General features: G+C 45.1%; 6 protein-coding genes and 1 long non-coding RNA gene across 13 annotated transcripts; 3 read left to right on the top strand and 4 right to left on the bottom strand.

Moving 5' to 3' along the window:
- Nucleotides 1-177: 177 nt before the first annotated feature.
- On the bottom strand, nt 178-2655 carry LOC108029555 (uncharacterized). Its single transcript, XM_017101879.3, has 3 exons — nt 2257-2655; nt 2032-2197; nt 178-425 (listed from the first exon to the last, which is right to left on the bottom strand). The coding sequence occupies exons 1-3, from the start codon at nt 2524-2526 to the stop codon at nt 268-270; spliced, it is 594 nt and encodes a 197-aa protein (XP_016957368.1). The 5' UTR covers nt 2527-2655; the 3' UTR covers nt 178-267.
- Nucleotides 2656-3739: 1084 nt separating this feature from the next.
- Nucleotides 3740-14149, top strand: LOC108029552 (protein lingerer). 5 transcript variants are annotated; one of them, XM_017101872.3, is made up of 15 exons: nt 3744-3825; nt 4906-5311; nt 5367-5544; nt 5811-7222; nt 7303-7718; nt 8174-8281; nt 8395-8499; nt 8629-8729; nt 9243-9766; nt 10732-10866; nt 10925-11050; nt 11115-11360; nt 11592-11747; nt 12595-12627; nt 13060-14149. In XM_017101872.3, exons 2-15 carry the CDS (start codon nt 4934-4936, stop codon nt 13156-13158), a joined length of 4017 nt encoding a protein of 1338 aa, XP_016957361.1. In that variant the 5' UTR covers nt 3744-3825; nt 4906-4933; the 3' UTR covers nt 13159-14149. The 5 variants fall into 5 exon arrangements, with proteins under 5 accessions (XP_016957359.1, XP_016957361.1, XP_016957360.1 ...); XM_017101871.3 differs by having other exon boundaries at nt 3802-3825; nt 11115-11366; XM_017101874.3 differs by lacking the exon at nt 12595-12627 and having other exon boundaries at nt 3803-3825.
- A 1331-nt stretch (nt 14150-15480) lies between these two features.
- On the bottom strand, nt 15481-16292 carry LOC108029395 (vacuolar protein sorting-associated protein 28 homolog). The gene has a single exon (XM_017101623.3). The coding sequence runs from the start codon at nt 16190-16192 to the stop codon at nt 15560-15562; it is 633 nt and encodes a 210-aa protein (XP_016957112.1). The 5' UTR covers nt 16193-16292; the 3' UTR covers nt 15481-15559.
- A 446-nt stretch (nt 16293-16738) lies between these two features.
- LOC108029653 (solute carrier family 2, facilitated glucose transporter member 1) lies at nt 16739-24236 on the top strand. 2 transcript variants are annotated; one of them, XM_017102079.3, is made up of 7 exons: nt 16739-16875; nt 20819-20923; nt 20988-21148; nt 21605-22199; nt 22259-22471; nt 23101-23203; nt 23454-24236. In XM_017102079.3, the coding sequence occupies exons 1-7, from the start codon at nt 16849-16851 to the stop codon at nt 23705-23707; spliced, it is 1458 nt and encodes a 485-aa protein (XP_016957568.1). In that variant the 5' UTR covers nt 16739-16848; the 3' UTR covers nt 23708-24236. The 2 variants fall into 2 exon arrangements, with proteins under 2 accessions (XP_016957568.1, XP_016957567.1); XM_017102078.3 differs by lacking the exon at nt 16739-16875 and adding an exon at nt 19339-19738.
- LOC108029656 (sugar transporter SWEET1) lies at nt 16889-18522 on the bottom strand. The gene is made up of 5 exons (XM_017102083.3): nt 18351-18522; nt 18199-18276; nt 17525-17754; nt 17279-17454; nt 16889-17204 (listed from the first exon to the last, which is right to left on the bottom strand). Exons 1-5 carry the CDS (start codon nt 18425-18427, stop codon nt 17085-17087), a joined length of 681 nt encoding a protein of 226 aa, XP_016957572.1. The 5' UTR covers nt 18428-18522; the 3' UTR covers nt 16889-17084.
- A 116-nt stretch (nt 24237-24352) lies between the features above and the next one.
- Nucleotides 24353-26636, top strand: LOC108029657 (solute carrier family 2, facilitated glucose transporter member 3). Of its 2 annotated transcripts, none has more exons than XM_044091858.2 (5): nt 24353-24565; nt 24685-24968; nt 25290-25890; nt 25950-26271; nt 26330-26636. In XM_044091858.2, the coding sequence occupies exons 1-5, from the start codon at nt 24551-24553 to the stop codon at nt 26581-26583; spliced, it is 1476 nt and encodes a 491-aa protein (XP_043947793.1). In that variant the 5' UTR covers nt 24353-24550; the 3' UTR covers nt 26584-26636. The 2 variants fall into 2 exon arrangements, with proteins under 2 accessions (XP_043947793.1, XP_050743574.1); XM_050887617.1 differs by having other exon boundaries at nt 24353-24553.
- LOC127011002 (uncharacterized) lies at nt 25892-26197 on the bottom strand. Its single transcript, XR_007763997.1, has 2 exons — nt 26068-26197; nt 25892-26018 (listed from the first exon to the last, which is right to left on the bottom strand). It is a non-coding gene; the product is annotated as an uncharacterized LOC127011002 (long non-coding RNA).
- Nucleotides 26637-26920: the final 284 nt, after the last annotated feature.

Consider the following 26920-nt stretch of genomic DNA (forward strand, 5'->3'; position numbering starts at 1 on the left):
GTGAAAATAAATATTTACAATACTAGATCTAAATGTACATTTAGCATTATTGAGCGGTGAAATTTGTAATCCATACTTTTTTCAAGGGGAGTTCGACCAGAACGTTACGATTTGAAAGTCTGCGTTTTGAAGCGGTACGCAGCCCAAAATAACCTCATTAAGTGCAAATAACAGAACTTACTGCAGAGCCAAGAACTGGTTTGTCTTTGTAATACTTTCTTCAAGCTTTGCAAACAAAATAAACCCGAATTGTTACAAAATTATAAGCTATTCCCAATCGGTCTGTGCTTGGCACTTTTGAAACCGTTTAATCTTCATCCTTAAATCATGTTTTCTTTTATGATAGCGGGCCTTCAGCATATGAAAGGCAGCTCTGACATCGGCAACGTACTCCGTTTTAGTATATCCATCTGTTTTTAGAATTCCTAATGAAGAGAGACAGAATTACATTTCATTAGGTGTTATTTAATTAATTGATTTATTAATTAATTAATAAGTTCACTAAAATTATTAGTTAAACTTATTTTTTTCTGTGCAGTCACATTTTTTAATGTAGCTAGGCCGTAATGATGCTGTGATGATTATATTTATCTATCTAATCTATCTATGCGCGTTGGTCAACAGACAACGCACTATTTTTCGCATTACAGTTAGCAGAGTAATGGGTATCTAATAGTCGTGGCACTTGATTCCAAAATTTTTTATTTTCTTTACTCTTACATTTTTTTTGCAATATTATATTGTTTTAAATTAAGTAATTTTTAAGTAAGGGTGCAAGATCCTCATCATGTGAAAAGTTGTGATATTAGAACCAATACTAGTTATTTGTTCTTTGAAAGTTTTTAAGTCAGGCTGTGTCGTATTTAAAATTTTGAGTAAACAAGGTAAGACTTAAAAATCAATTAAATTAGGTTTTATCATCTATATCCAAATTCTTCATGATAAATAACTTTTTTTATACCCATGTTGGTCGAAATTATATTCTTTTGTAAGAGGAAGCTAAAACTAAAAAAAAGGAAATTCTCTCTCACATTCGTGTTAAAAAAAATCAAATTTTCTTAGCAGGGACTATTCTGTCAAAAAAAATATAGCCAGTTTCGAATAAACGCACCTTAAGGTTTTAAAACCAAAGGAGGAAACTACCAATCTTCACCGCTAAATTTAAAATCTGTTAGGATAGACCGGTGGAAAGAAGTGGCACATCGATCGAAATGTGTTATTATACTATCAAATTGGTTTATAAAGTCGATTCGTCCAGGAAAAAAATTAAAGTATACCAGGTCAATCCCGTGGGAGCATTGTATGTACAGAGCTTTCCGATTTTTAGATTATGCAAAATATCAATTTACTAATGTCTACGTTTACCGAAAACTGTCATTATTATTTTGTCATAAATTTTATTAAAAATTGTGAAATGTTAGTTGAATTATAGTACCAAGAGTATTAGTTTTAAAATTATTTCTTGTATCATTCTTATCGGGGCTATAGGATGTAGTTGTCCACTCCGTCTCGTTTCGACTTATATTCTATTTGCAGTAGAAATAAGACTTTTGGGAAGGTTTCATCCCGATAGTACCAGCTTGTAGGGTACTGGAATCATTAATTTGGAAAATCGCTATTTTAGCAAAAAGAACAGCGGAAAATAACAACATTTTGTTCTAAGCCTTTTGAGTGCTATATGCAATCAAAAATGTATTTTTAAGTCCTACGCAAGCCCTTTGAATACAATTTCTCTTAGGCCCGACTGCTCTACACATATCGGTCTATAAAAGTTAAGGACCATATAAACTTGTCGTGAAGCAAATCAGTTTGTTTACAGAAAATAGACAGAAATTTAGGCTTTCAAGCAAATTACCGATTACTGCATTAGCCTGATAGGTTTCGTTTAAAGGTAGGTTTCCTTGTACAGTACGTACACGGTATGTATGTATCTACAACTGTGTACCAATTTTGAATACAAGGATAGCAAAGCGTACAGGTAGCAACTAACAATTTCATTAATTTGAGATTTTAATATGTAGCTCTACTCACCAAAAATAGTTTTGTTAATTTGTTTGTACTGTTTAAAGGATTGTTTGTTGCTCACTCCATCGTAGTTGTGCGACATAAGAACATCGCACTCGAAAACCTTTGCGAAATTCTTCTTCAGCGGTTCTTTTCGTCCTTCTGGTCTTAAAATTCCATGCATAACATTAGCCTGACAAGAAGTGAAGTGGTAAATAACAAGCTAGCAGGCCTTAGATGTGTGAAACTAACGTATTTTTTGCCGGGCTGGGAAAGATTGGCGTCCAGATTGGGCAGCTCTTCGGGATCTGTCACCGGAAAATAGTCCTCTTCGGTGTTGTAAGAATTAGCTGTGGTCCCCTTGCAAGTCAACTGACACAACCGTGTCAGGATCTCATTTTGATTTTCTAGGATCTGGCCCAGCTTGTTTTGCAACTCCTCCAATGCATCCTCCAGAAACTCGTTGTTGGACACTAGGGGGTCGTCTTTGCTAAGAAACTCGGAATATAGGCGCTTACTCATTGTGATTTATGTGTGTAGTTATATCAGCTCTTGGCTGTTCTATCCCCCTTTATACAATTTTACTATTTTTCATGTTATCACACAAAAACGTTTGTTTTGTTGACGATAGAGATGGGCAAAATTGCAGATTGTTTCGATATCCTAAGACGAATGGATTACCAGCTGATTTAATGGTGATTTGAACCCACCATTAGATAATCCGCCTAAATTGCAACCGTTGTGCTAAGCTGTTGAAAATCTTGTGAACAAATTACTAACAGTAATTTATAATACTAACTAGCTTTAACATCACTTCCTTTCTGTATTATTTTAATGATGTCCAATACGAGCAGAGGTAAATTCAGATTTCAAAAGCCAATAAGACTGGTGCACGTCTCAGCTAGATTGGCCGAACGCAGGGTTGCAAGCGTAAATAAAATGCCTATCGATTGACTTTGCAACAAGGTCACATTAAAAGTGCGTTTCTCGGCGCATTTGCAGGTACTGTGTGTGGCTCCGTTTTGAAAATTTGTTTACCCGGTTTAAAGCCGTGTCCGAGAGCCTACTGAGGTGTTAAAGTGTAGTTTAAGTGTCCCCGCACCTGTGCAATGTGTTTTCGTCCCGAATCTCGGCGCCCTGACAGCGCAAAATTTGTTTGAAAATTCAATAGCAGCCGCTGTCTGGAGCGGCGGTCTCGCCGTCAATTACTGGGTCCCTTGGTTTACATAAGAGCGAAAGAGTCAGCTAGTGTGGCGTTGCAGAAATGGCGTCGAAGTATGTGCACATGGCTGGGGCCGACTTGATAATATTTAAGCGAAATTTCTCGTTCGCCTCGATAAGAGCCGCTGGAAATGCATTATCCTTCGGGGACTGCCCAAAAATGAATGTGTTTACCCAACGGCGAGGCGTACGTTTCGTTTTTCGGCGCAGTGTACGCCACTTTGTCCGGTTTTGCATTCCGCTTTGTGCGCTTCATTCGGTTTCAATGCCCTCGCGTTCAGTGTTGCCAAGTGCCGGAGCGGGCCTAGTGATGTGTGCCAGCCTTCTCTGGCCGGGAATAGGTGTTTTTGTGCAAATATTGTAATTGCTATTGATTGCCCTTTCCAGCACCCACGTCTGGCAGTATTAAGCCGTGCTTGTGTGCTCCAACTGATGGTTAATTTACCAGCCTTGCCAACTGCATTCGCACCTGGCAACACTGGTCGCCCGCGCCAGTGCGGGTGCGAGGGAGACGCCGATAGGGCAGATGCAGAAGAGCGAGCACAAAAGCGAAAGCGAAAAACCGAAGCGAGGCCAAGGAGTTTACAAATCAATTTTTGTGTATGTCGGTCTCCGCGATCTCGGTCGCCCGTTGCAATTGATATTAAGTAGTTTCCGGGGCCCGGACCGCAGTTCCCGGTTCCCGTAAGGGAAATCTCCGTACCCTGGCGGACGTGCGAAATGCGAAACTTGATGGCAAAGTGAAGGCGGCAGCGGCCTTTGAATGTGTGCGACGGTACTCGCGTGTGTGTGTTTGTGTATGAATAATGCATGGAAAGGCGTTATTCACGGCATAAGTTGATAAAACTGTTTTGACAACAAAAATTGTGTGATTCAGATATGCACTTGGTATCGGGGTCGCCGCCTCCCTTTCCACGAACCACCCCCTGTGGAAAAGCGGCTGACGTTTCGGCTTCGATGCGTCTCGGTCACGTACCCCGCCACCCCCGCTCGCACCCTTCCCTCTTACCTGTTTTGCCAATACATTTTCCGCCCCTCGACATCGCGTTTTCATTAATTTTTGTTATTTCTGAATGCTCGCTTTGTTTGTGCGTACGCTCTACCCTCCCTCTTCCTCCTTTGTTCCGGTGGTGTGCGATTGTGTGTTTGCTCGCGTTCTTTCATTCTCTTTTATTAAGTGTACATTGAACTCTCATCTTGCCAGCTTTTCTTTCGCGGCTCTCTTTCGGCCACTTGTTTTGCAATTCCACACATCCGTAGATAAAATCTGCCTGGACGTTGGGACTTTATCGCCAAAACTCCCATTTCCAAACGAAAAGCCGGGTTTAATCTATATGCGACAAAAGCTAAAAATATTAAAATATACCGTGGCCTTTTGAGTGCTTTTAGTTGGTAACGTTCAACATATATTTTTCAGTCTTCGTTTTCCGATTCGTTGTCAACTGATTCACCTAATGTGGATATAACCAGAATTCCGGTACTTGCCTGTGACAATTGCAAAAATAATCTTGATCTTTTTGGCTTAGTTGATAACCTGTGCAGGTCTTTATGTTTTAAATACAATATTGTACGACTTTCCACATTATCAGATTTTTATCCAAATCAGTCAGCACAGACTTAAAATTATATCAGTCAGATTGTAGATCGCCTGGTTTCATATCGCTTTTGTGCTTTTTGCAGCTAATTTGTATATACAGTGTACATAGAGATGAGCACACAAACTCGTTCAGGCGGCGGAGGAGGCGGCGGCCACACTCGCAACCAGAAAAAGTCAAATGCCAGCAACTCCGGCGGAGGAGGATCCGGCCACGATGGAGTCTCACACGCTGCGGCCGCAGGCAAGAAGGGCGGCCAGGATGCCAGTAAGACAGACAAACCAGAGAAGGCCCAGCCCAAGGCCACCACCGAACAGTTGCGCATTGCCCAGATCACCAACAGCACCACAGAGGATCCGCAGATCAACGAGAAGGTCACCCTCCTGTTGACCATGACCCAACGTTCCGAGGAGGAGGTCTGCTGTGCCCTTAACGAGTGCGATTACGACCTGGAGGCAGCGGCCAACTTTTTGATCGAGGAGCTACCGCAGGTAAGCTTCAGAACTAATCCCCTGCTCTCCATTCACTTAATTGAACCCATTGCAGGGCGCATTTGCCAAGTACGAGAAGAAGCGCAAGAACAAGGCTGCAAATACCACGGCCGATGGCGCCGCTGGTGATGGCGATTGGGCCGATGGCAATGCGAACGCAGACAGGCGGGAAAAGTCACGGAACCGCAGCTCAAATCGAGGTGGCACCCGCGGCTCCACCGACAGTCGTGGATGTAAGACCTAATCCTAAGAAACGCTTATTTCCAACTTTTTCGTGGATAATTGATGTAATAGTATATTTAAAGACCATGAAAGGCCCAAAGTTATTTACACTTAGTTCAACTTCAAGCTACAGCTTTTATTGATAATGTCTAGAATTCGATTCACCTGCATTTTTTTTTGTACTGCAGTTTTTTTTAATTAGTTCATTTTAGTAAATCAGATACATTTTTGTTCCCCTTCCTAACTATATTAAAACTTATTCTCTTCCAACCTTAAGGGCGCGGAAGAGAGATCCGCGAGAACGAGCGCAACCAGCGCGAATCTCGCGAACCTCGCTCTGGCGGCGACCGCGGGGAGGATCGTGCTAACGATAACTACCGCGGGCAGCGCAACGGCGGAGTACGCAGTGGACCCGGTGGCGGCGGACGCGGCGGTGGCTTTGTCTCTCGCTCCGGCCGTGGTGGCGGCCGCATGGGCGGACGCACCGGTGGTCCACGAGGCGATCGCGGCAGCGGAGGCACCGGCGGTAGCTATGGACCTCGCAGCGGCAACGCCAACGAGGATCACCACGAAGTAGAGCTGTGGGACAACACCATTGCCCAGAATGCCGAGAAGCAGCAGCAGGCTCACGATGATGCCTGGGGGGATTGGAATAACGAGGAGTACGAGGGCTCGCTCAAGGACAGCAAGGTCTTCACCACCAGCAACCTGGCAACGCAAACCGCTGCCAGCGTGGTGAGCGGTACTGGACCGAGTGGTACAGGTACCTCTACGACGGCTGGTGGCGAGTTGTCAGCGCCACCCGGTCTGGAACACCAGTTGCATCAAGGGTCTCTTCTGGAGGAGAGCTCAAGCAGCGGCCCAGTGCCAGTCACGCCGCCGGCAACGCTGACCGGCTCCGCGACCACACCGCTGTTGCAGTACAGCGCAGCAGTCAGCAATCCACCACCCCAGCTGCAGTCCCAAAGCACGCAGTCCGCAGCGGGAACGGGGGCCAGCGCTACGACCGGCGGAGGAGCAGGCACCACACCGTCCTCCTTTGTTTCTGCCTCTCCCGACACATTCTCAAGTGCGGCCTCGGCGGCCGCCTCGCTGGTGCACCAAGCCCAACAGCAACAACAACTCCAGCAGCAGCAGCAGACGACGCCCATCAAGCCGTCTGCTACGTTGTCTGTTGAGCAATCTCAGTATTTCAACTCCTTGGCTAGCCAGGGCGTTAGCCCAGGTTCCGCAGCGGTACAGACGGCGCCAGCGGGTTACGCGCAGAACCCTGTAGCCGCCTTTTCGCAAACAAGCACGAGTGTGGGTGTGAGTCAGTACCCCAACACGTATGCCAACGTGTTTGCCACGGGAACGGGAGCAGGAGCTGGCCCTGGCGAGCAGTCGCAGCAGCAACCGCAAGTGCGGAGGGCGCGGGTCAAGCTGCCACCGCCCTCGAAGATCCCGGCGAGTGCCGTCGAAATGCCTGGAGACAATGCACTGAACAACATTGGCTACCTAGACGTGCAGTTTGGAGCTCTAGACTTTGGCACGGACGATGGTTTCGAGCCTCTGCCGGAAAAGGTTGGATCGGGCTTTAGCATTGATGGTCAGCAGCAGCAACAGCAGCCAGATGACTACCAAAGCAAATCCCAGCAGCAGCAACAACAGCAGGCGACGCTTGCTGCGGGCCTGCAGAGTTCTCAGATCGTAAGTACCCACTAAACATCATCAAATCTTATGGCTTTCGCTAAGACATTTATATTATTATCCCATTTTCGCATTTACAGAGCGATGCTTTGAGTGCGGCGGGCTACACGAGCCGCTCGACTGCGCAGCAGCAGGGCGTTAGTTCGGCGGTCAGTGCCACCACGGCGCTCGATCAGCTGGCCAAGAGCGATCCTTACGGACAGACGACCGGCAGTGGTAACGCCTACCAGAACGCATACCAAAGCAGTGGAGCAGGCAAGTCGGCCAGTGGCTACCCGACGACGGCGCCCGGCGGCTATAGCAGTTCCACCTATGCGAATGTGCAGAGCTCGGTGGCCAGCAGTTACCAGCAGCAGGGATACGGCTCGTACCAGCCCAGTTCCTACCAGCAGCAGGCTGGCAGCGGAGCACAGAGTACAGGTGCTGTAGCGGGCGGTGGCGGCTCGGCGACGCAAAACATTCCGGTTGGAGGCAGCAGCAGCCAAAACAGCACTAGGTATGCAAGGTCCTATTGGCTTATTTTTCCGTTTGTAGCCTTCGTTTTAGATTTAAGATATCCCAATTATGGTCAAAGAGTAGATATTTATTATGCGCAATATCCTAAACGTATTTTTTTAAATCAGACGAACTTTAAGCCTTGCGCAAGCTTGTTCATTCAAAGATATATGTTTTGAAGTCGTCTCAATCAATTAATCAAAAATCAGCGAATATCACATCACTTATTGAACTGCAAGGGGCTGAGGGTCAGTCTTCGTCTAAGTTAACATTTCATTACATTTATTTATGTTTATTGTTTGCAAGTACCGTCTAACAGTCTGCACCATCCGAAAGGAAGCTAAACCTAATTTTTTTTTACTGTTTCTCTTTTCTCCTAACACGTTTAATGTTCGCTCATATCCCCAAACAAAACCAAAAACCACCCAACCCGCAATCGTACTCCGCACTTAACAGCGGCAATGCGAGCTCTGCCTACCTCACATCCGGATACTCGACCCCACAAAGTGCTTACCAGTCCAGCCAGAGTGTTTATGGAAACACTGGACTGTCCAACAGCAGCGGGTAAGTACCCAAAGCGACGATCCTAAACCAATTAACCAATTTCCCTGGGGTTTGCCCGTTGCCCTTCCCCAATTTCTTGATTTGTGCTTAATTGCTGCTTCTTGCACGTTCAGGTTCGCTGGCAGTGCGAGCAACGCGTCCTCGCAGTACGCAAATTTCAGTGCCAGCGCCAAGCTCAAGGATGCGACCTCGGCCAGCAGCGCCGCACACTACGACAGGTAAGTGCGAAGCCTCCCACTCAGCATGCTCCGCTTCGCCTCAGACTCCGACTAACCCAACCTCTTGGTGCATGTCACTGCGAAAGCGGGTCCCAGCAGTACTGAACGTGTATCTTATTGACCTTTCAGTGTCTCCACCAGCAGCGGCGTGAGCAGCAGCAGCGGAAGCACAGGCAACGGTGGTGCGGTTAGCGGACAGGCAGGTGCTAATCAGGCGGTCGTTTCCAACAGTAAGTAATGGTGGATTTAACTTAATTGAGACCCAAAAGAGTAAACACCTGAGTCAGATCCCAATGATTTGATGACAGAAATATATAGTATCACAATACTAGTACAAGTTGTAAAGCTTTCGATCAGCATTTGTAATTCTGTTGAATTAAATAGGAAGCTTTAGGATTTAAATATTATGTTGGTGACCGCAAAAAGCCTTGAGTGTGTAACACAGTTCACAATGTTGCTAAGCACAAGGTTCAGTATCCTATTATGCTTGCCGGTCTAAAAGTTTTCCTAGAAAAAAATCAAATTAGAGAATCAAATTCTTATCAGGTCTAAATTTGTGTTTCTCTTAAGTTTTTCTATTTTGTCAACTAATTAAATATTTTTATCAGCTATGATTCAGTTACTTTATCCACCGGGCCCAGTGGCTTAGTGCTCACTACAAATCTGTATAATCTGTAGTATTTTGATTTCTCAAAGATATTAAGTACTCGCTCACTGATCCCATATTTCTGTGATCTCTCCAGATAATGTGAGCGGCAGCAGCTCGGGCAGCAATGTGACGGCGGGCGTTGCGAGCGGCAACGTGGCCGGCGTAGGCGGCGGCGTCAGCCAGAGCGGCGTAAGTAGTGGAGTCGGCGTGGCCGGTGGCAGCGCGGCCAGCGTCGGTGTGAATGTGAACAACAACAGCAGCAGCGCCAGCTCGGTGGGAGCAGCTGCCGTTGCCCAGACGGCAACAGGAACCACCGCTGCGGTGCTGGCCTCGCTGACCAACAAGAACAGCAGCAGCAGCAATAGCAGCGGCAGCGGTGGCAGTGCTGCCACGACGGCGGGCAACGCCGGCGGACCAGGTGCGGGAGCGAGCACCGGAGGCGTGGGCGGCGCTTCGGGTGCTGGTGGTGCTGGTAGTGGTGGTGGCAGCGGCAGCGGCTTGGTGCCCACCAACATCCAAATGGTTAGTCAATATATTCAGACTGGATTGCCATACTATCAGCAACCAGTGTATTCCTACGAGGAATTGCAAATGATGCAACAGAGAGTGCCACATGTGGTGAGTTCATGGAGAAAAGCAAAAGCAAATACCAAACCAACTACTACAAAATGCAACCGACCAATCAATCGAACCGTGTCTAATCAATCAATCAGTAAACGTATCAATATCCTCCCATAACGTTCGCTACGATTTCGCATAAGTCAATCCCTAATTCCATTAAAACGCATACGACAACTGCTCAGCGCATCCCAGCTTGCCTCCCGCTGCTGATTGCGATCGTTATTCCGGATCCGGGTTCATTGACGTTGCGGCCTTCCACTTCTAACCGTTTCTCAGCGTTCATTGTACATAATAACATATTACCGCGATGTCTGTGATCAAGTCCTTAATACCACCTCCTTCATGTCTGTTTGTGTGTGTGTGATTGTGTAAATAAGCTGACACTTCCTTTCGCCACCTTGCACTTTAATTTCGTTAATCCATCCGCTTCCGTTTCCATCCAGATCCCACATTCCTGGCATTATCACCATCATCACAAAACCATCCACATGTATTGCTTATCCTCCAGGCTCTGCTTTACACTACAATTTATTCAAAAACTAATCCTTCTTTCCTGTACTCTACTTAACTTTAAATAATAATCAATAATAAAATCAAAAAATAAAATAAAAAATGTATATTTTTTATTAAGAGTTATTTAACTGGTTTGAAAAATAAAATAATATATTTTAAATTTATAATTTTTTAATAATTATCAAATCTTTTTCGTATTCTGTGCTTTTGAACCACCCACTTTCTTTTTATTTTTTTTACTTTAAACTTCATATTTAGAAATTTATTGCATTTAATTAAAAATATTTCATTTCGTTTGTAATCGGCCGTAGCTTTGTCAGACCATGCACGCTCCCAGTTTTTTTTAAGTCTATAGTCTGACAAAGGGGCATCCGTCATCTTCACAGCCATTTTAACACACACAATCTGCTCCCTTAATGGCAACTTAATGTGAATATTCTCGTTTGCAGCAGGGATACTACGATCTGAACTATCCGCCGGCCAGTTTAGGAGCTGGACGTGACAACCTTGGCTCTGTGACGTATTCCGCAATGAATGACGGACGCTTTGCTCGCACTGACAATAACTCCAGTCCCGTTGGCAATGTGAGTCTTAAGCTTGACGGTCCTGGGATGCTGGATAAACAGGTTAATTTTTTTTTAGGTATCCAGCACAATGTCGCAACAGGCGGGCTCAAGTGCGCCCATGCTGAATGTTCCTTATGCCTACTTCTATGGCGGCAATGTGATGCCCGGTAGTTTCCAATATGGCACGCCCGCCATTTATCCAGTAAGTTTAAAAATGTCGATGAAAGTATCTGCGGTTCCTAATAATGTCCAATTTAAATAAACAGCAGCAAATACCGGCAGCCAACACTGCCTCCGGTCAACAGTTCCCGAAGCCTTCGTACAGCGCGGGCTACGGCTCGACCAGCTATGACACCCTTTCGCAGACCACGCAGGATTACAGCAAGGGCGGCTACTCGTCGAGCGTGAACCAGCAGAGCAAAACGCAGGCGGTTTCCAACCAGTCGCAGGCAGGCACTGGATCCGATCTGACCTCATCTATGTACGGGAAGGGACATGTGGCGCTAAACAAGGTTAATGTACGTATGGTTATAAGCAGGGCTGTGGACCGAGAGGGTATCTCCTAACCCATTATTCGGAATCAAATCATTTAAACAAAGAGCCTTCTTAAGCCTAGCGCATTAACTGAGAGCGTGGCATCATTATTGGCCATCATTAAAGCAACAGAACGACAAGAATTCACAGCCCTGGTTAAAACATTTCTAAACTTCCGTACAATTGATCATTGAACGCTTTCTTTACAGTCGTACGAAAAGCAGAGTTTCCACTCGGGTACTCCTCCGCCGTTCAACATGCCCAACACGCAGACGGCTGGTGGCACCTCGGCCCAGCCGTACGGCATGTACTTGCCGATGCCAGCGGCCGGACACCACAATATGATCCACCAACCCATCCATCAGGTACATTCAGAATTACCACTCCAGGTTGTTGTAGGCGAAGGGGCGGAAAGCCATGTCCTCATTAATGAGAATGGTCCGCAAGTAACGTATCATCAGATCTGGCGAACCGATCATCCTGACCATTGTCAGGATCAACGTGTCGGGCCGCAGTGCAATAACTTTGAGCAGAATATCGACAGCTATCAAGACGACGTCAGCGGTATAACCTTCTTTGCCGACTGATGAAGTGCTTAGGGAACCTCATCTCGTCCTACCTCGCACACAAATTTTAGTTTGACCCGTTTCACTTTCGTTGATTTAGTTTATGTTTTGGTTTATGTCTTATAAATACGCTTACACCCACTCTCACAAATAACGGAATACTAAACATGCTTATCCTGTGGGTTTTTGTTTTTTCTTTGCAGCTTTGAAGCTGTTTTTGTTGAACTTTGACCAGCATGTATTTTCGTACATTTTTACATAACCCATCGTTAAAGTATCTAAAAGCACACTAACCCCAACTAAACCCTTTTTGCACACCACATTTAATACTTTGTCACACTGCACGAGATGCAAAACAGCTAAAGTATTTTTGTTTTGGTCCTCGATTAAAACCTTTTATTGTTCACCTGTGATCGCTACTAACAAATTACATTTCATGCATTTTCTGATTTTTATATTGTGTCGGAACTTCAGCCTCAGAGGGAGAATATAGTTTCCCCTCTGGAAGTTATTTGATTAAATTCGGAATTTTATAGTTAATTTGTCGGTAGAGAGAGAGAGAGAGAATTGTGAAATGCATGAAACTGTTCTATTGTTTGACTTTTCTTTATAATTTCTTTTGATTTTTTTATGGGACAACAATTAGATGGACGGCAGGATTCATAGCTCATCCCGCCGGGTAAGTTCCTTTGTTGTAATCACGTGTAAAAGTTGCTTACTTCTTGGTGAATTGCACATGTTAACCCACCCAAGCATGCCTCACACCCTCGTAATCTTTCTCATCACATCATGTTTTGAATCATCTAGTCTCTAGTTGCATGAATCCCACAGAAGCGGCGCCGTAAAGAAGGAATCGTTTGCCAAAAGGGTCGTTCTGTTTTTGAAGCATATTCATTCATGTGCCTATACTATACTATAAATCTGCCGTGTATATAATCAGCGAATATGTGTATTTATAACTGCGTGTGCTCTATATGTTAACCCACATTTGTGTATGGATGGCCGAGTGGAGTCCGAAAGAAGCGGAATATTCTGCTTGGGAAGGCGGCAGCATCAATCAATCCGCGTTTCGTTTGACATGCTTACTGATCCTCACCCGTATCTGTTGCAGGACTCGAACAGTGCCGGACAGCGTCAGCAGTCGACCAGCCAGTCAAAGTCCGCTGGCAAGCAAGGCTACTCTCCCTCGTACTGGACCGGACAGAACTAGCTTCCGGAGAACACGATCTGGCGGCCCCTGCAGATCTGCCGAGCGAGCGACTTCTATAGCCTTTGCAGCAGTAGCAGCAGCAGCACCACAACCACCACTCCCATTCACCACATTTACAGCAAGAGCAGTGCCAGCAATCTCCGAGCGCTGCCCATCACACACGCCACAAACACGTTAGTGACCACAATAGCAGCCAGCCCCACAACAACGACCATAGATGCCACAACCACGCCATCAGCAGCAATAGTGACAACGACATCGGCGATTCCGGGTATTCCCGCCCAGTTACTGATGCTCGTCAAGGAGCAACCGCAACAGCAGCAACCACAGCCGCCACCACAACAACAAGCACTCGCCGACGAGGTGGGGAGCGAGAAGTCCTCGCCAGCGTCGGAGGAGGATTATCTAATATACGAAGATAAGCGATCATACTTTAATTAATAAGAAACGTTTTTACTACGAACGCACTGTAAAGGCGCCGCCCAGCAGCGCCCTGACCACCCCTCCCTCCCCTCAGCCACTTAACAAACACACACCACACTCGCATGCAACACACAGCAAGAAGGTGTTTCAGGTTGCAGGAGGCGACTCCTAGGACCAACCGCACATCACCACAATGAAACAAATAAAGTAAAACATACAGCAACATCCGCATAAATATACCAAGTACCATTTTCACATTGCATACAAATAAATTTACAAAGATAAAGAGTAACAATTATTAATTATTAAAGGCGTAAAACGATTTAACAGATTTAAGAGCGTAAGAGAGAAACCGGAAGAAGCAGAACAGTAAATTAAAAATACGATTATATATATTAAAGAAAACAAAACCACAAACATAACGTGAATGAGGAAAAAACAAAACAAACAAAAATTAATTATTGTAATCGGTTTAAACTTATATGTATAATTATAACCTTAATATTTAAACTAAATACAAAAAAGAAGATACGATTAAATCCAAACAAAATGCAAAAAAAGGGAGAAACAGAGCCGTTTTTACTTAAATCGTTTGAATGTTTTAATAAAAGGTAAGATAAATATTTTAAATCATTTGCTTACTTAATAAAGTGTTTTTTTTCGGACAAAATGTTTGAAGGACGAAGAAGATAAAATTTACATACTTTCTATCATCACCACTCCAGTCCATATGTTGCAAAACGAACCCTGGCCAAAATGAAGGAAATGAATTAAAACAAGAAAGGAAGTAAAATTCGGCAAGCCGAAGTTTGTTTACCCTTGCAGGGTTAAGAAATAATCAACGTTAGTAACACCATCTAAAATGTTTAAGGATTGTTGCTAGCTTTAGTGATATTAAAAAAAAAACAAGGAAAAACGGTATAGTCGAGTGCCTTGACTTTCAGATTCACGTTACTCAGCTTGAGGGAGAAAAATTCAAATGGAGATATATAAGCATCAAAGAAATATTCTAAAGCGCCTGCTTCCGGCTATTTTGGTATATGTTATGTCGGCTTCAGACAATTTTAAGCGTTAGCCGTTTGGGGGCGTTAGAGTGAACGTGGCAAATAATTTTTTTAATCGAAACGCAAACAAGAAATTTTCTAGCATGATAATTGTGGTCACCACAGTTTTGGGGGGTTAGTGGGCGTGGCACATTTTTTTTGGGTCAATCGATAGGTATTGATGAGACAAATACATTTCAGTTAAAATTTTTGTTCTATCATAAAAACTGTAGGCCCTACAGATTTTCGCGGATTGTGGGCGTGGCACCTACATGCCAGGTCTGACGGTTTTTTATTCAGAACTAATTAAAAAATTTTATTTCCAAGCGTAGGAGGTAATACGTCAAAAATAACCAAAGATATAATAAAAAAAAATTTCCCGACAATTCCTATATTGGACCTATAAGATATAGTTGTCCAATCCGGACGTTTCCGACTATAAAACCTTCAATAGAAAGAAGACTTTTGAGAAGGTTTCAGCCCGATAGCATTAAAACTGAGAGACTAGTTTGCATAGAAACGGACGGATAGACGGGCATTGCTAGATCGTCTCGTCCAGTGATGCTGACCAGGAATATATATACTTTATGGGGTCGGAAACGTCTCCTTCGCTGCAGTGAAAACTTCTGACTGAAATCAATATACCTTCTGCAAGGGTATAAAAATTATTATCATATTCACTGGATTTTTTTTGATCGCGAAAAAAAATTTGATTGGACGCAAAATACAAATGTAAACGACTTTAAAGACCACTTTGAAACTGACTTCAACGGTAAAACGCGTTAATAGAATCCTAATTGCAATCACCTCCAGATATTATATTAAAAATTTGTTTAAACGTAGTGCTGGCCATTGGTTGGGTATATATAAAACGTGTTTAATTGTGAATATGCTATTTAAATTTAAGGATACATGTAAGCAATGAGAAAGGGCCGCTACTGGCTGTGCAGAAGCTTGTTAAAGTCCGCGTACGCCGACTCCAGGTCGAAGAGGAACTGGCGAACTTGACCCTCGCTCAGTTCGTCGGAGGCTTGCATCTCGTTCAGACTGCCCAGCCACTTCTCCACCTTCAGCTTGGCATCGAAGTCCTCAGGGATGAGGGACAGGCGATTCATGTTGTCCGCAAGGTCCTTAACGTCCGGCTGCAGGGCGTCCATGGTGTTGATCTGCAGGCGCAACTTGTCCATGATGGTGATGAACAGCGATACGATCTCGGCGATGCATTTGGAGGTGTTGCCCTTGTCGTCGCGAATGGTGATGGGTCGGTCCTCGCGAATCCGCTCCAGCGCCGCCGGGCAGTCCAGACGGAACTTCTTGACAAACGTCTCCACCGAGGGAAACTCATCGCACTGCACCTGCTTGAAGGCCACCTTGTACTGCACCAGGTACTTGGAGCAGGCGGCCGTGTATTCCTGGGGCGTAATGCAGTCGCGTATGTAGGCCTTCTCCAGCTGCTGGATGGTGTTGATGATTGCGTACAGATCGGCCATGTTGTCGTACCTCTCGCGCTCGCGCGCGTTTCGGAACAGCTTCACCTCCTCGTACAGCTCGGGACTCTGATCCTGCATCCTGATTTTGGGTCAAATACTTTATGGTCGAAAAGAAAAACAATGATTCACAAAACAAAACCCAAGACTTGGCAGTGTGGCAGTGCGGCGAAAATACCAGGAGTTTAACCCGCATGCCAGTGTTGGTCAAGTACGAATGGCCAACAGTTCAAATTTGAATTTCGTTAAACAATATGTTTTTCTGATCCCGCTCAATCATTTCCGCTCCCAAAAAATACCTTATCGATGCTGGAAGTTTTCTGGTGGACAAATAAAGATTACCGCTTTATCTGATTGCATGCTTACTGGTTAATTCCATCCAACCGATAAGGACTATTATTGAATTAGGACAGGGTGCTTTCGTTAATCACACCCCGACCCCCCGCCATCAAACATTTTCATTAAATCAACGGGCGCTTAATTTACCAGTTTATGGCCCGGAATATCAGCATATCACCTTATCGATACCATTGACCGCAGCCCAGCCAAGTGCACTGGGTTCACATATTATTATTCCCACAGTCAGCAATCCGCTCGCAATCTGTTCAGACCTCGCCGAAAGGAATTCGGAGCTTTGTGTTTATCTGCGATCAGATCGAGTTAACAAGTGTTTCGGTTACCCAATCGTTTTCTGTGCTACGCTTCATCAGGAACACAGATTCCAGAGCTTACAACCAATGGGCGCCGCCGAACAGCAAGGAAACGTAAGTAGCAGCATTTTCGAGGCAAATCTTGGGGGTTTTATAAATATTTTACAATAAATATAGGCTTACTATTACGTATGTCTATGGTAAATAAGCTTGGCGCCTAAGCAAGCAGCATGTTCGACCATAAAGTTAATCAAAAATATAAATCCTGTATGCGAAACGCTCGGATGCCAAAGCGAAATGCGTGGCTGCAACCAAACTGTTGCCTAAAACGGCACCGCCTGCTCAACCAGCTTGTAGCCATGGCCGGAGTAACTACGCGGCGGGTACAGGACAAACAGGCCCAACTGCAGCAGCGACAGAATGCAGCCCAGAAAGTTGGGTATCTGAAAAGCAAAGCAAACAATTGCCACCGTCAGTAAGTAATTCGCTGCTGCGCCAGCCGTGGGAAAGTGCTCACCTGAATGAATGAGTCCGATATCAGAATGCCGTAGATTAGCCACTGCAGACTGACCAGAAAGGACGTGGCTATCAGGGGCAGGGGCAGGCTCTCCGAGTTCTTCGCCCGTATCACTTGCAGCAAACTAGCCAGCGGGGCGGCGAAGAAACACACGGTCACGATGCAGCAGACGATTCCTAAAAATATATTTCGGAAGTTAGCAAACCTGACTTTTGTTAAATATGTAAACTGAGAACGTGCCCATACCTGTGACGTGTATCATTCGATCGCGCTGATCTTCCAGTCGATTGGTTAAAATAATGACCACCACCAGTACGGTCAAAGCGAAGCCGAACTGCTTAACACAGGCACGTTTGCTTACGGTGAACACATAGTATATCAGCGTGTAGACCAGAAAAAGAGTCGACCCAATGATGTTGACTAGCACAACGCTCTGCTCATTTGTTAAGACTCCATAGCGCAACCAAAAGCTGCACCTGTTCAAATAAAGTAAAATTCATTTAATATGGTAATCGCAAAGTGCAAGGCTAAATTGCCAACCAGGCAGTCAAAGTTCCCACAATAAGTGGGAGTTTTAGGGCGCAGGGATTAACATGCTTGCCGTCTATTTCTAAAACTTCTACTATTTTAAAATTGGGTTTAAACTTTAAAACCTATATCTAGCAATAACAATCTTAGCCTTATGTGGTGTGGTTCCCGAGTTAGTATTAATTATTGGATAATAATGGATATTCCAAAAACATAGGTAGGAAAAAAAAATGTGTTACAAATTAGTAAATCACCATTCCCTATTTTGCTACTGCGAAAACCTAGCCTTTTTGTATGGTTGCCCCATGAAGCCTCAACCAAATCGTCTCGACAACCGCGACCGATTCGAATTTATCTCAATAGTGCCGACTTGGCAGTTTCTTTCTACTCACGATAAGAAACCGCAAATGAAGGGAACTCCGGAAGAGTCACCCGTGCTTTTCTTCTGTATGTACTTTCGGCATATCATGCTGCAAGGAAAGCAAACATAAGTTATTACTTTGGGTAGAGTGGGTTCCAACGCGTTTGGCAGTTCGACACTTACGCGCCGGAGAGGAACTGGAAGACGGTGCTGATCACCGCCGTCGTGGACAGCAGGGAGTCGTAGGCCACCGCCGACATAGCGATCGATCTCCCAACAACTTATGCCAAATTTAAACGGTGGTAAGAGACGCTTCGCTTCCAAACACAACGTCAACAAAAAATTGAACAGCTGGTCAAGAGGACGTAGGGATGGCACTTTCGCCTAGTGATGGCCTCGTGTCCAAGCTTCCCGTCAAAGCACGAACACGAAAAAATATTTGGATGGATAGACTTAATACCTACAATTAATGTGAATATTTCAATGCGTATTAATTACTAAAATGATTCACAAATTCACAATTCAATAACCATAAGTTAAGCTTCGTGTCACGTTATTTTTTAAGTCACTTGCATTGATGTATCGATAACACGGTTCACACGCGCGCCTTTTTAAAACCTTCATGAACAAGGGATGCCAGATTTTGAGGAGAAAGAATGATGTCTAGGGAAGAATGTTAGTGTATTCTGTTTCCTTTCCAATGCTCCTTTGGAGGACCAGAGATGGCATTTTTTGCAGCTTTTTTCACCTCTTTTTTCCACTAATTCCTAATTTTCCATTAAACTCTGGCAACTGTGTGAAAAAGCTCTTCTGCCCTCGCAAAGAGTATTACAAATAAGCTAGACCATATAACATTCTCAAGTTATTAAATAGATATTAATTTATTATTATTTATTTATGAATAAAAGCAAACAGGTAAGTCACAAGTCTGTCATGATTAGCCATTTAAAAAGCACAGTTGCATCTTTAAGGGCATGTGTTGTCAAGGTCCAAGCGTACTATGCAAACGCAAATACCTATTGATCGGGGTCACCAAGAACTGTTTCCAAGGGTATGATGTCTTCGGCGTGCCCTTGTTGTTCGGTCTTATCTGTGGCCGGCAACCAGAACTTTGTTGCGGCTGTTGTTCGTTCTTGGCGAAAGCTTTTTCTCCACCAACCACGCCGCTCAGCTGGCGTTTAGTAGCGCTGCCGACTCCAACGCTTCAACAGCAAGGAGCTTCGCCTCGATCCCGCGTGCACTGCTGGCGGAGCGCCGTTTACAAACAATTGTGGTTGGTATTCCGAACTGTTGGGATTGGGAGTAGGAATCGGAATACGTTGCCCGTTGCACAACACTGATTCGAAAACCGATTGCCTTGCCGCCAACTGTTAACATTTGTTTCAACTGTGCTGACACGCAACTCCGCACGCGTGTGCTCAGTGCCTTAAGAAAGAGTTCCCTCAAAAAGTGGTGATTACGAGGCAAAGTCCACAGTTATGGCCAGCAAACCCTACCAGGCGGAGGCCCAGCAGTTGTACCCGCAGCCCACGAGAGTCGAACTCTTCGCGCCGCAGACGGACACCAACCAGGTGAGATTCGAGATGCAGTACTGCAGGTGAGAGAGCGGGAAGATCGCCGCCCTATCTACCACCGATGCTGTCTTTCTTTCGACTCTGTTCTATCTGCACATGCACCTTTTCTTTGTTTTCTCTTGATGACGTTGTATCTCTCTCGTCGGATGCTGCTTTCCTTTCTTTTATCTTAGGCATTTTATTTTTAATATCTCGTAGCTGTGTTCTTTTGCGTGTTAATTTACTTTAGTGCGGCTTTCAATGTCGACTGTATTTTTATATACCCTGCGTATATACACAACGTATTAGCATATGGTTGATTTATATGCAGCGGAACCTATGTTGACAACGAGCCAGTACGTACAATGTGGGGCAAAAGTATAGAAGTTCGAAAAATGTGCATTCAAGTGCAAACTAGGGTTTAAATACCCAAGAAATACATACGAGTATTTGACAATGATTTTAAACTATAAGGAGTACAAACTATATTTAAAGTGCTTTAATCATAGCAACGTTCCTATTTCGAATTTTAGAAACGCATGATTAATTAGCAGTTTTTATAGTATCAGAGGGCAAGAAAAATACTTAGCAAAGTAAATGCTCCTAGCATCTAACACAAAACGCAATCGTGACGAATGTGCATACCTATATACTGCAACTTTGACCTGCACAGTTTACGAGTAATTCATGACCGGCGCTTTTGTTTTGGCAAACAAACCGAACTCCCAGTGCGTATAATCAGCTGAATTCCCAGGCAATTCTTAGTTCTTATCAGCTATAAAGAGCCGCCGCCTGCGGACGCTTATTGAATTAGAACTCTCTACTTGTGAATAGTGTTCCGTTTAATCGCAGCTGATCCCAAATGCTCCTGCTGAGAAATGGAAAGTTTTGCCCCTGGGTCAGGCTTAGCCATAATTAGTGCCAAATATACAGGTCCTAATCTGTAAGCGCGAATTAATGAAAAAAGTGGTGATAAGCCAGCCGAATATAGAAGGGACCCCGCACAATGACGCACTAAATCGCTATCAGAGCCAAATTTTGAGCTCGCTTGGGAGAAATGTTTTTGCAGAATATATATAGTTTCTTGAACACTTTCAGAAACCACGATGGGGCAATCTCCTGCTGCTGGTGGCCCTGGCAACCACATTTGGCGGCGCTGTGTCCACCGGCTACTGCATTGGCGTTATCAACGCCCCCTCAAAGGTGAGCTTTCCCCAGCAGGTTGGTCGGCCAGCCAAACCAACTCACCAGTCCACTATCTTTACAGCTCATGAAGGTTTGGTGTAACCAGACCGTGCACGAGACCTACGGCAGTAGCCTCAGCTCGGACGGTCTGGATCTCCTGTGGTCGTGCGTTGTTTCTGTGTTCCTGGTCGGAGGCGCCATCGGATCGCTGGGCGGGGCTGGAGCAGCCAATAAATTCGGCAGGTAGCTATTAATCAACCAGATAAGCCCCTTGGATTTTCCCCATAATCCGCCAACTAATTCTCGTATCAGTACAAAGCACTCAGCAATGGCCGGTATTATGCCATAACAATTATTGTACGGCTGTTAAGAAGGTGGACACTGCAAAAATAAATTATATTTTGGTTGGCGGACTCAATCAACAATTAAAGATATTATTCAAATTGTCCAGGAAACAATTTTTCTTACGGGAGCATCAAACATATTCTGAATTCATTGTTATCTAAATTTTTAAATTAAGTTAAAAAATCCTGCTTTGCTGTAACTTAGTTATAATAATTTTGATTTCTAACTAAAAGTTACTATCTTAACTTTTTTAATTTCTATTGAATTGAAAACTTTCCTGGGATAAATCTTTATAGTATGAATAACCCATACCATACTCTGCGTAATAAATAACTATTGCCCAATCTCTTCCAGAAAAGCATGCTTTCTCATCTGCGGCGCCCTTTTCACCGTGGGAGCGGTGCTGTTCTTCTTCTGCCGAGCAGCCAGCTCTGTGGAGATGCTGGTGATCGGCAGGTTTATTGTGGGCCTGGCATCCGGCCTCGTGACCGCCACACTGCCCATGTACCTATCTGAGGTGGCTCCTTTGGCTCTACGCGGAACTCTGGGCGTCTTCATCGCCGTGGGCGTGACGGGGGGCGTGGTAGTGGGTCAGGTGTTCAGCTTGGCCGACGTTTTCGGAACCGAGGATCTCTGGCATTACGCTTTGTCCGCCTACATGGTTCTGATCCTGGTCTGCTACCTGCCATCGTACATCTTCCCCGAGAGCCCCAAGTTTCTCTATATCGTCAAGGGTAATCATGCGGCTGCCAAGCGAGAGCTCCAGCGTCTGCGTGGCAATGATGCCGATGAGCTTATCGCCCAGGAAATGGCCGAGATGGAGGCCGAAGCCAATGCCAAGGTGCAGACCAGCAGTTTCTGCGACGTGCTGCGCGATCCTCGCCTGACATTGCCCCTAATCATTGTGTGCTGCTTCCACGGCGGCCAGCAACTATCGGGTATTAATGCGGTGAGTTGTGGATTAATGCCTACCTTACGAGCCCGTGTAATCGGTAATTGGTTTTCCAGATATTTTACTACTCGGTCAGCATATTCGAGAAGGCAGGACTGTCCGAGGTGAATGCTCAGTGGGCAAATTTGGGTGCTGGCTGCCTGAATCTGTGCGTCTCACTTTTGGGACCCTGGCTGATGGCCACCTGCAACAGGCGAACACTGATGATGTTCTCCTGCGCACTGTGCTCCCTCTTCCTGTTCACCATCGCCTTCGTTTTGTTCTATATTGTGAGTTTGTATACCCAGAGCGATCTCTTCGCAGCGAATCTAAAAGTTAGTCTCGGAACAAGCTTTGCTTGGTTGCCATATCATATCGCATTTTTGTTATGATATTAATGAGGGTATGCAACTCAGTGACGATTCCGACGCTATAAAGTATATGTATTCCCGACCAGCATCGTTATAAGAGTCAATCCAGCCATGTCCGTTTAATCTTAAACTAGTCTCCGTTTGTAAAGCTAGAAACTAAAGCTGAAACTTTAGTGTAGTATAGGTTAGAAGTACACAGGTTACAACTGTCGTAATAAGATAATTTATCCCTTAGCTCCTAAAGCGTATGAACGATTGAAAAAAGTATAATCATAATCTAGCTCCTTTGTTTCATATACTCTGTTCCACTTTAGGGTACAGCAATTTATTTTAATTAATTTGTAATTTTTTATTTTACAAATCGGACAACTAGCTTAATAGCTTAACGGTTTGTCTAAAAATTTTAATTGTTCTTGACGTAGTAGTTTGAAGAAAACCATCTTTGATAAACTTTATTGCCTAATCTGGCTATTTTAATTTCTGACACCGTTTTACCATTTTTTAGCTTACCTGTCTCTAATTAAATTTAAATTAACACATTTTTACAGGACCAAGTCAGCTGGTTTGCGATCGCTTGCATCGTCTGCATCATGGGCTACATATTCTTCTACCAATTCGGACTGGGTCCCATTCCCTACTTCATTGGCTCAGGTAACTTGTCGCGTGACTCCATGGTTTTGCGCATTCCAGTAGCTCCGTTAATCGTGACGGGGACAGCTGCCTCATGTTTCGAAGAAGTGGCTTTGTCATTGAGGCGGAATCGGAATCGAATGGGGTTCAACGCCTCTCAACACATTTGCTTACGGCCATCAGGGACGTTCCCAGACGCACTGGCTATAATTGGATGGATGAGTTATTTTTATACCGCTAACTGATTCGATTTGTGCTCTCCAATTTGCAGAACTGTTCGAGGTGGCTCCCCGCTCCGTGGCCATGTCAATGGGCAGTCTGGCCTCGTGGACGTGCAATTTCATAATTGGCATCTCGTTCCCGCTGCTGCAAAACGCGTGGGGCGCCTTTGTCTTCCTGCCCTTCTCCATTACCTGTGTGCTACTCTTCCTGCTGACGAAATTCTATCTGCCGGAAACGCGGGGACGCGATCCTTCGGAAGTGGCGCCGCTCGTATCGAAGGGCTTCCGCTCCAAGGTCAAATGAGACCTAGCCCAGTGGGCTCATCTTGCCATTAGTCTTAAGTAGCCGGTTATAAGTGGTAATATGTTTTAACCCCATTGGCACAGTGGGCTACTTAATTATTCGGCCAAGTCGTGTGCCTCGTGGAAGTGCCGACATTAGGTCGGAATCCACATTGTTCAGGGTTAAATTGCTCCAACTAATAGTGTGTAAGTTCTTTTGTACAAACCAATAAACGCGAAAATGGATCTAGCTTTAAGAAACACCCTGTAAGAAAGCTTCGAGCGCTCCGTCCCCTTATCACTGCACAAGTTCAATTAAAATGCCTTGGGACGGAGCGCAAAGTAATACTCTGTTAATTAGATTTATTGTTGAGCAGAAAGCGCGCGGAACCGTCTCTGGATGCCCTTCCGCGCCGTCGGGATAGAAGAGTAACAGCCAGGGTCTTGACAAACCAATCTAAACTGCTTTAAAAATAGATTTAAATATTGCCTGTTCAGCCTTTTGGTTAGCCCAAGTGTCGGTTAATAAAACCTGTTATTTCAAGACCACAGCTCCCGGATCGAATTTGTAAGAGTATAAAACCATAGGCCTATTTCCCCGGCTAGTAGCTAGAGCAAACAAACGTTCCCGTGTCAATGATAAGAAAACAAGTGCTCGTGAGACAAAAAGGCTGAATTTATCTGTGGCTGGTTATGTGCTGTAAACGTATTCCCAGCCCGGAGTAGGCATAGTGAAGATGTGTTTATGTGATTGATTTACAAGCGGGTTGGGTGACTCAACGAGCTGTCGAATGGCACTGAGTGCGCTTCCGGATGCGATTCATTTTCGGTTTAGCTTTCGGCGTGTCAGCATCGCTCCATCGCCATGGTTGTTATAATGGTGATTCCCGAACTCTTCCTAACGCTTTCTCCCTTATCCGGGACGAGTTTGTTTCTTAAGTCTTTCGTTTGTGGCAGCTGCAATTGCTAATCACGCGAATCTCGTTGCTCTCCTTGCAGCATGTGACCCCGTCCAGGGTCAAAGGATGGACCCCCCTTCTGCTGCTTATCTGCCTTACAGTAACGCTAGGCACGACGGTTCCGGTGGGCTACTTCTTCGGGGTCCTCAATTCCCCGGCGGAGATCATCAAGAAATGGTGCCAGGACATCCTGGCCACCGAATATGACACCATCGTCACTGCCGGCCAGCTGGACATCCTCTGGACGAGCATTGTGTCCATCTACCTCATTGGAGGCATCTGCGGATCCTGCTTCAGCGCTCTGCTTAGCGACAAATACGGGCGGTAAGGGGTTAGCAAATAAGTAGATACATTTTCTACTGATTGATTTCGATAATCCGCAGATAGAGATTTGGGTTTCTGATTATATCTTAAATTAAAATAAATCTATTTGTATAAAGAGAAGTTTCTCATAAAAATGTATTTCAATATTTGCAAGTGCTCATCTCTATTTTTCATTGGGAATAGCACTAGTTCTCTTTGCTCTTTTGTGTTCCAGAAACGAAAAATGACAAACTGGTTTTTAAAAAATACCTATAGGGTATGTGATAGGGTTGTAATCATGCAGTTTTTATTTTAGAAGGTATACCTTTCCGTTACTTTCAGCAAGGGCTGCCTGCTCATCAGCGCAGTGCTTCTCGTGATCTGCGGAATCCTATTCACCTGGTGCCGTGCGGCGAAATCGCTGGAAATGCTGATGACCGGCCGCTTCCTGGGTGGCATCGCCTCCGCTCTGATCTTTACCGCCCAACCCATGTATCTGCTGGAGGCCGCTCCCTCAGAGCTCAGTGGCAGCGTAGGAGTGTTCACCTGCATTGGCATAACAGGAGGGATCCTCCTCGCACAGGTGTTCACTCTCTCCCACTTGCTGGGCAACGAGCGGCTGTGGCCATATGCCCTGAGCTCCTACAGCCTCTTGGTGATGGCATCGATGCTGCTCCTTTGGTGGTTTCCAGAGAGCCCTCGATGGCTCTACCTGCACAAACGGGATTCGGCGGCCAGTGAACAAGCTCTGCTTCGCTTGCGAGGAAAGAACGCTGAGGAGGAAATGCGCCAAGAACTGGCCGAGATGAAGGCCACCCTGGATGCCAAGACCAGCTCCGAAACTAGTTCATTGTGCTCGGTGCTAGGGGATAAGGAACTGTGGCTTCCCCTACTGCTGGTTTGCTCATTCCAAGCTTCCCAACAGCTAAGTGGTATCAATGCAGTGAGCTGGTTAAATTTATTACATTTAAATTGATTTTCAATATCTGATTCCGCTTGCAGATATTCTTCTACTCGCTCTCTATTCTGACGAATGCGGGCTTCTCAGACGGAGCAGCCACCTGGTTGAACCTGGGAATTGGAGGCTTTAATCTGTGTACGTCTCTTCTGGGACCGCTACTCATCCACAGGTTCCCGCGTCGCCCTCTGATGATGATTTCCTGCGCCACTTGTGCTCTCGCCCTGCTGGCCATGTCCTTGGGGCTCTTCTTTCTGGAGAAATCCGGCAACACAGTCCTTACCTACTTTTGTGCCGCCTTCATCCTGACGTTCATACTGGGCTTTCAGCTGGGTCTGGGTCCCATTGCGTACTTTATTGGCTCAGGTTGGAGTACCCTCGCATAACTAAGTGTAAGTCTTTATCTTTATCGTTATGAACGCAGAGCTCCTTGAGGATTCGCCTCGCCCCGTGGCCATGTCAATGGGCAGCCTTTTCTCGTGGATCGGCAACTTCCTTGTGGGCATGTGCTTTCCCCTGCTCCAGAGTGTTTGGAGCTCCTTTGCCTTCGTCCCTTGCATGTGTGTGTGTCTCTACTGCCTGCTGCTCACCTGGCGCTACCTGCCGGAGACGCGAGGTAGAGAGCCCAAGGACGTCAAGCCGCTGATGAGCTGTGGCCTGGCCTCAAAGCGGAACTAATGTGACACATTACCCATTCCTAGAGAATAAAACAAGCTGTTCTTTCATAGAAAGTTGTTTACTTGGATCCAATTCATTTAAATGAGCTGGATTACATTAGCTGGCTATTGATAGCCAACAAAAGCCTTTTTCTCATATTATAGGAGTTAAGAAAAAACGGAGGTATTTCTTGACTTTACATATATAGATATATACTCGATGACCCAGGAATGTGAGCACGAAAGTTACCCAATTTATTTTCAAGTTGTCAATTTTTTGGCTAAAAAGGTTATAAAAGACAATTTTGGTACATTTTTATGGAAATTTAAAAAATTGGTACATATATGTTAGACGTTCT

The sequence above is a fragment of the Drosophila biarmipes genome, chromosome 2R (assembly GCF_025231255.1).
Source record: "Drosophila biarmipes strain raj3 chromosome 2R, RU_DBia_V1.1, whole genome shotgun sequence".
In the NCBI taxonomy this organism is placed as follows: Eukaryota; Metazoa; Arthropoda; class Insecta; order Diptera; family Drosophilidae; genus Drosophila; species Drosophila biarmipes.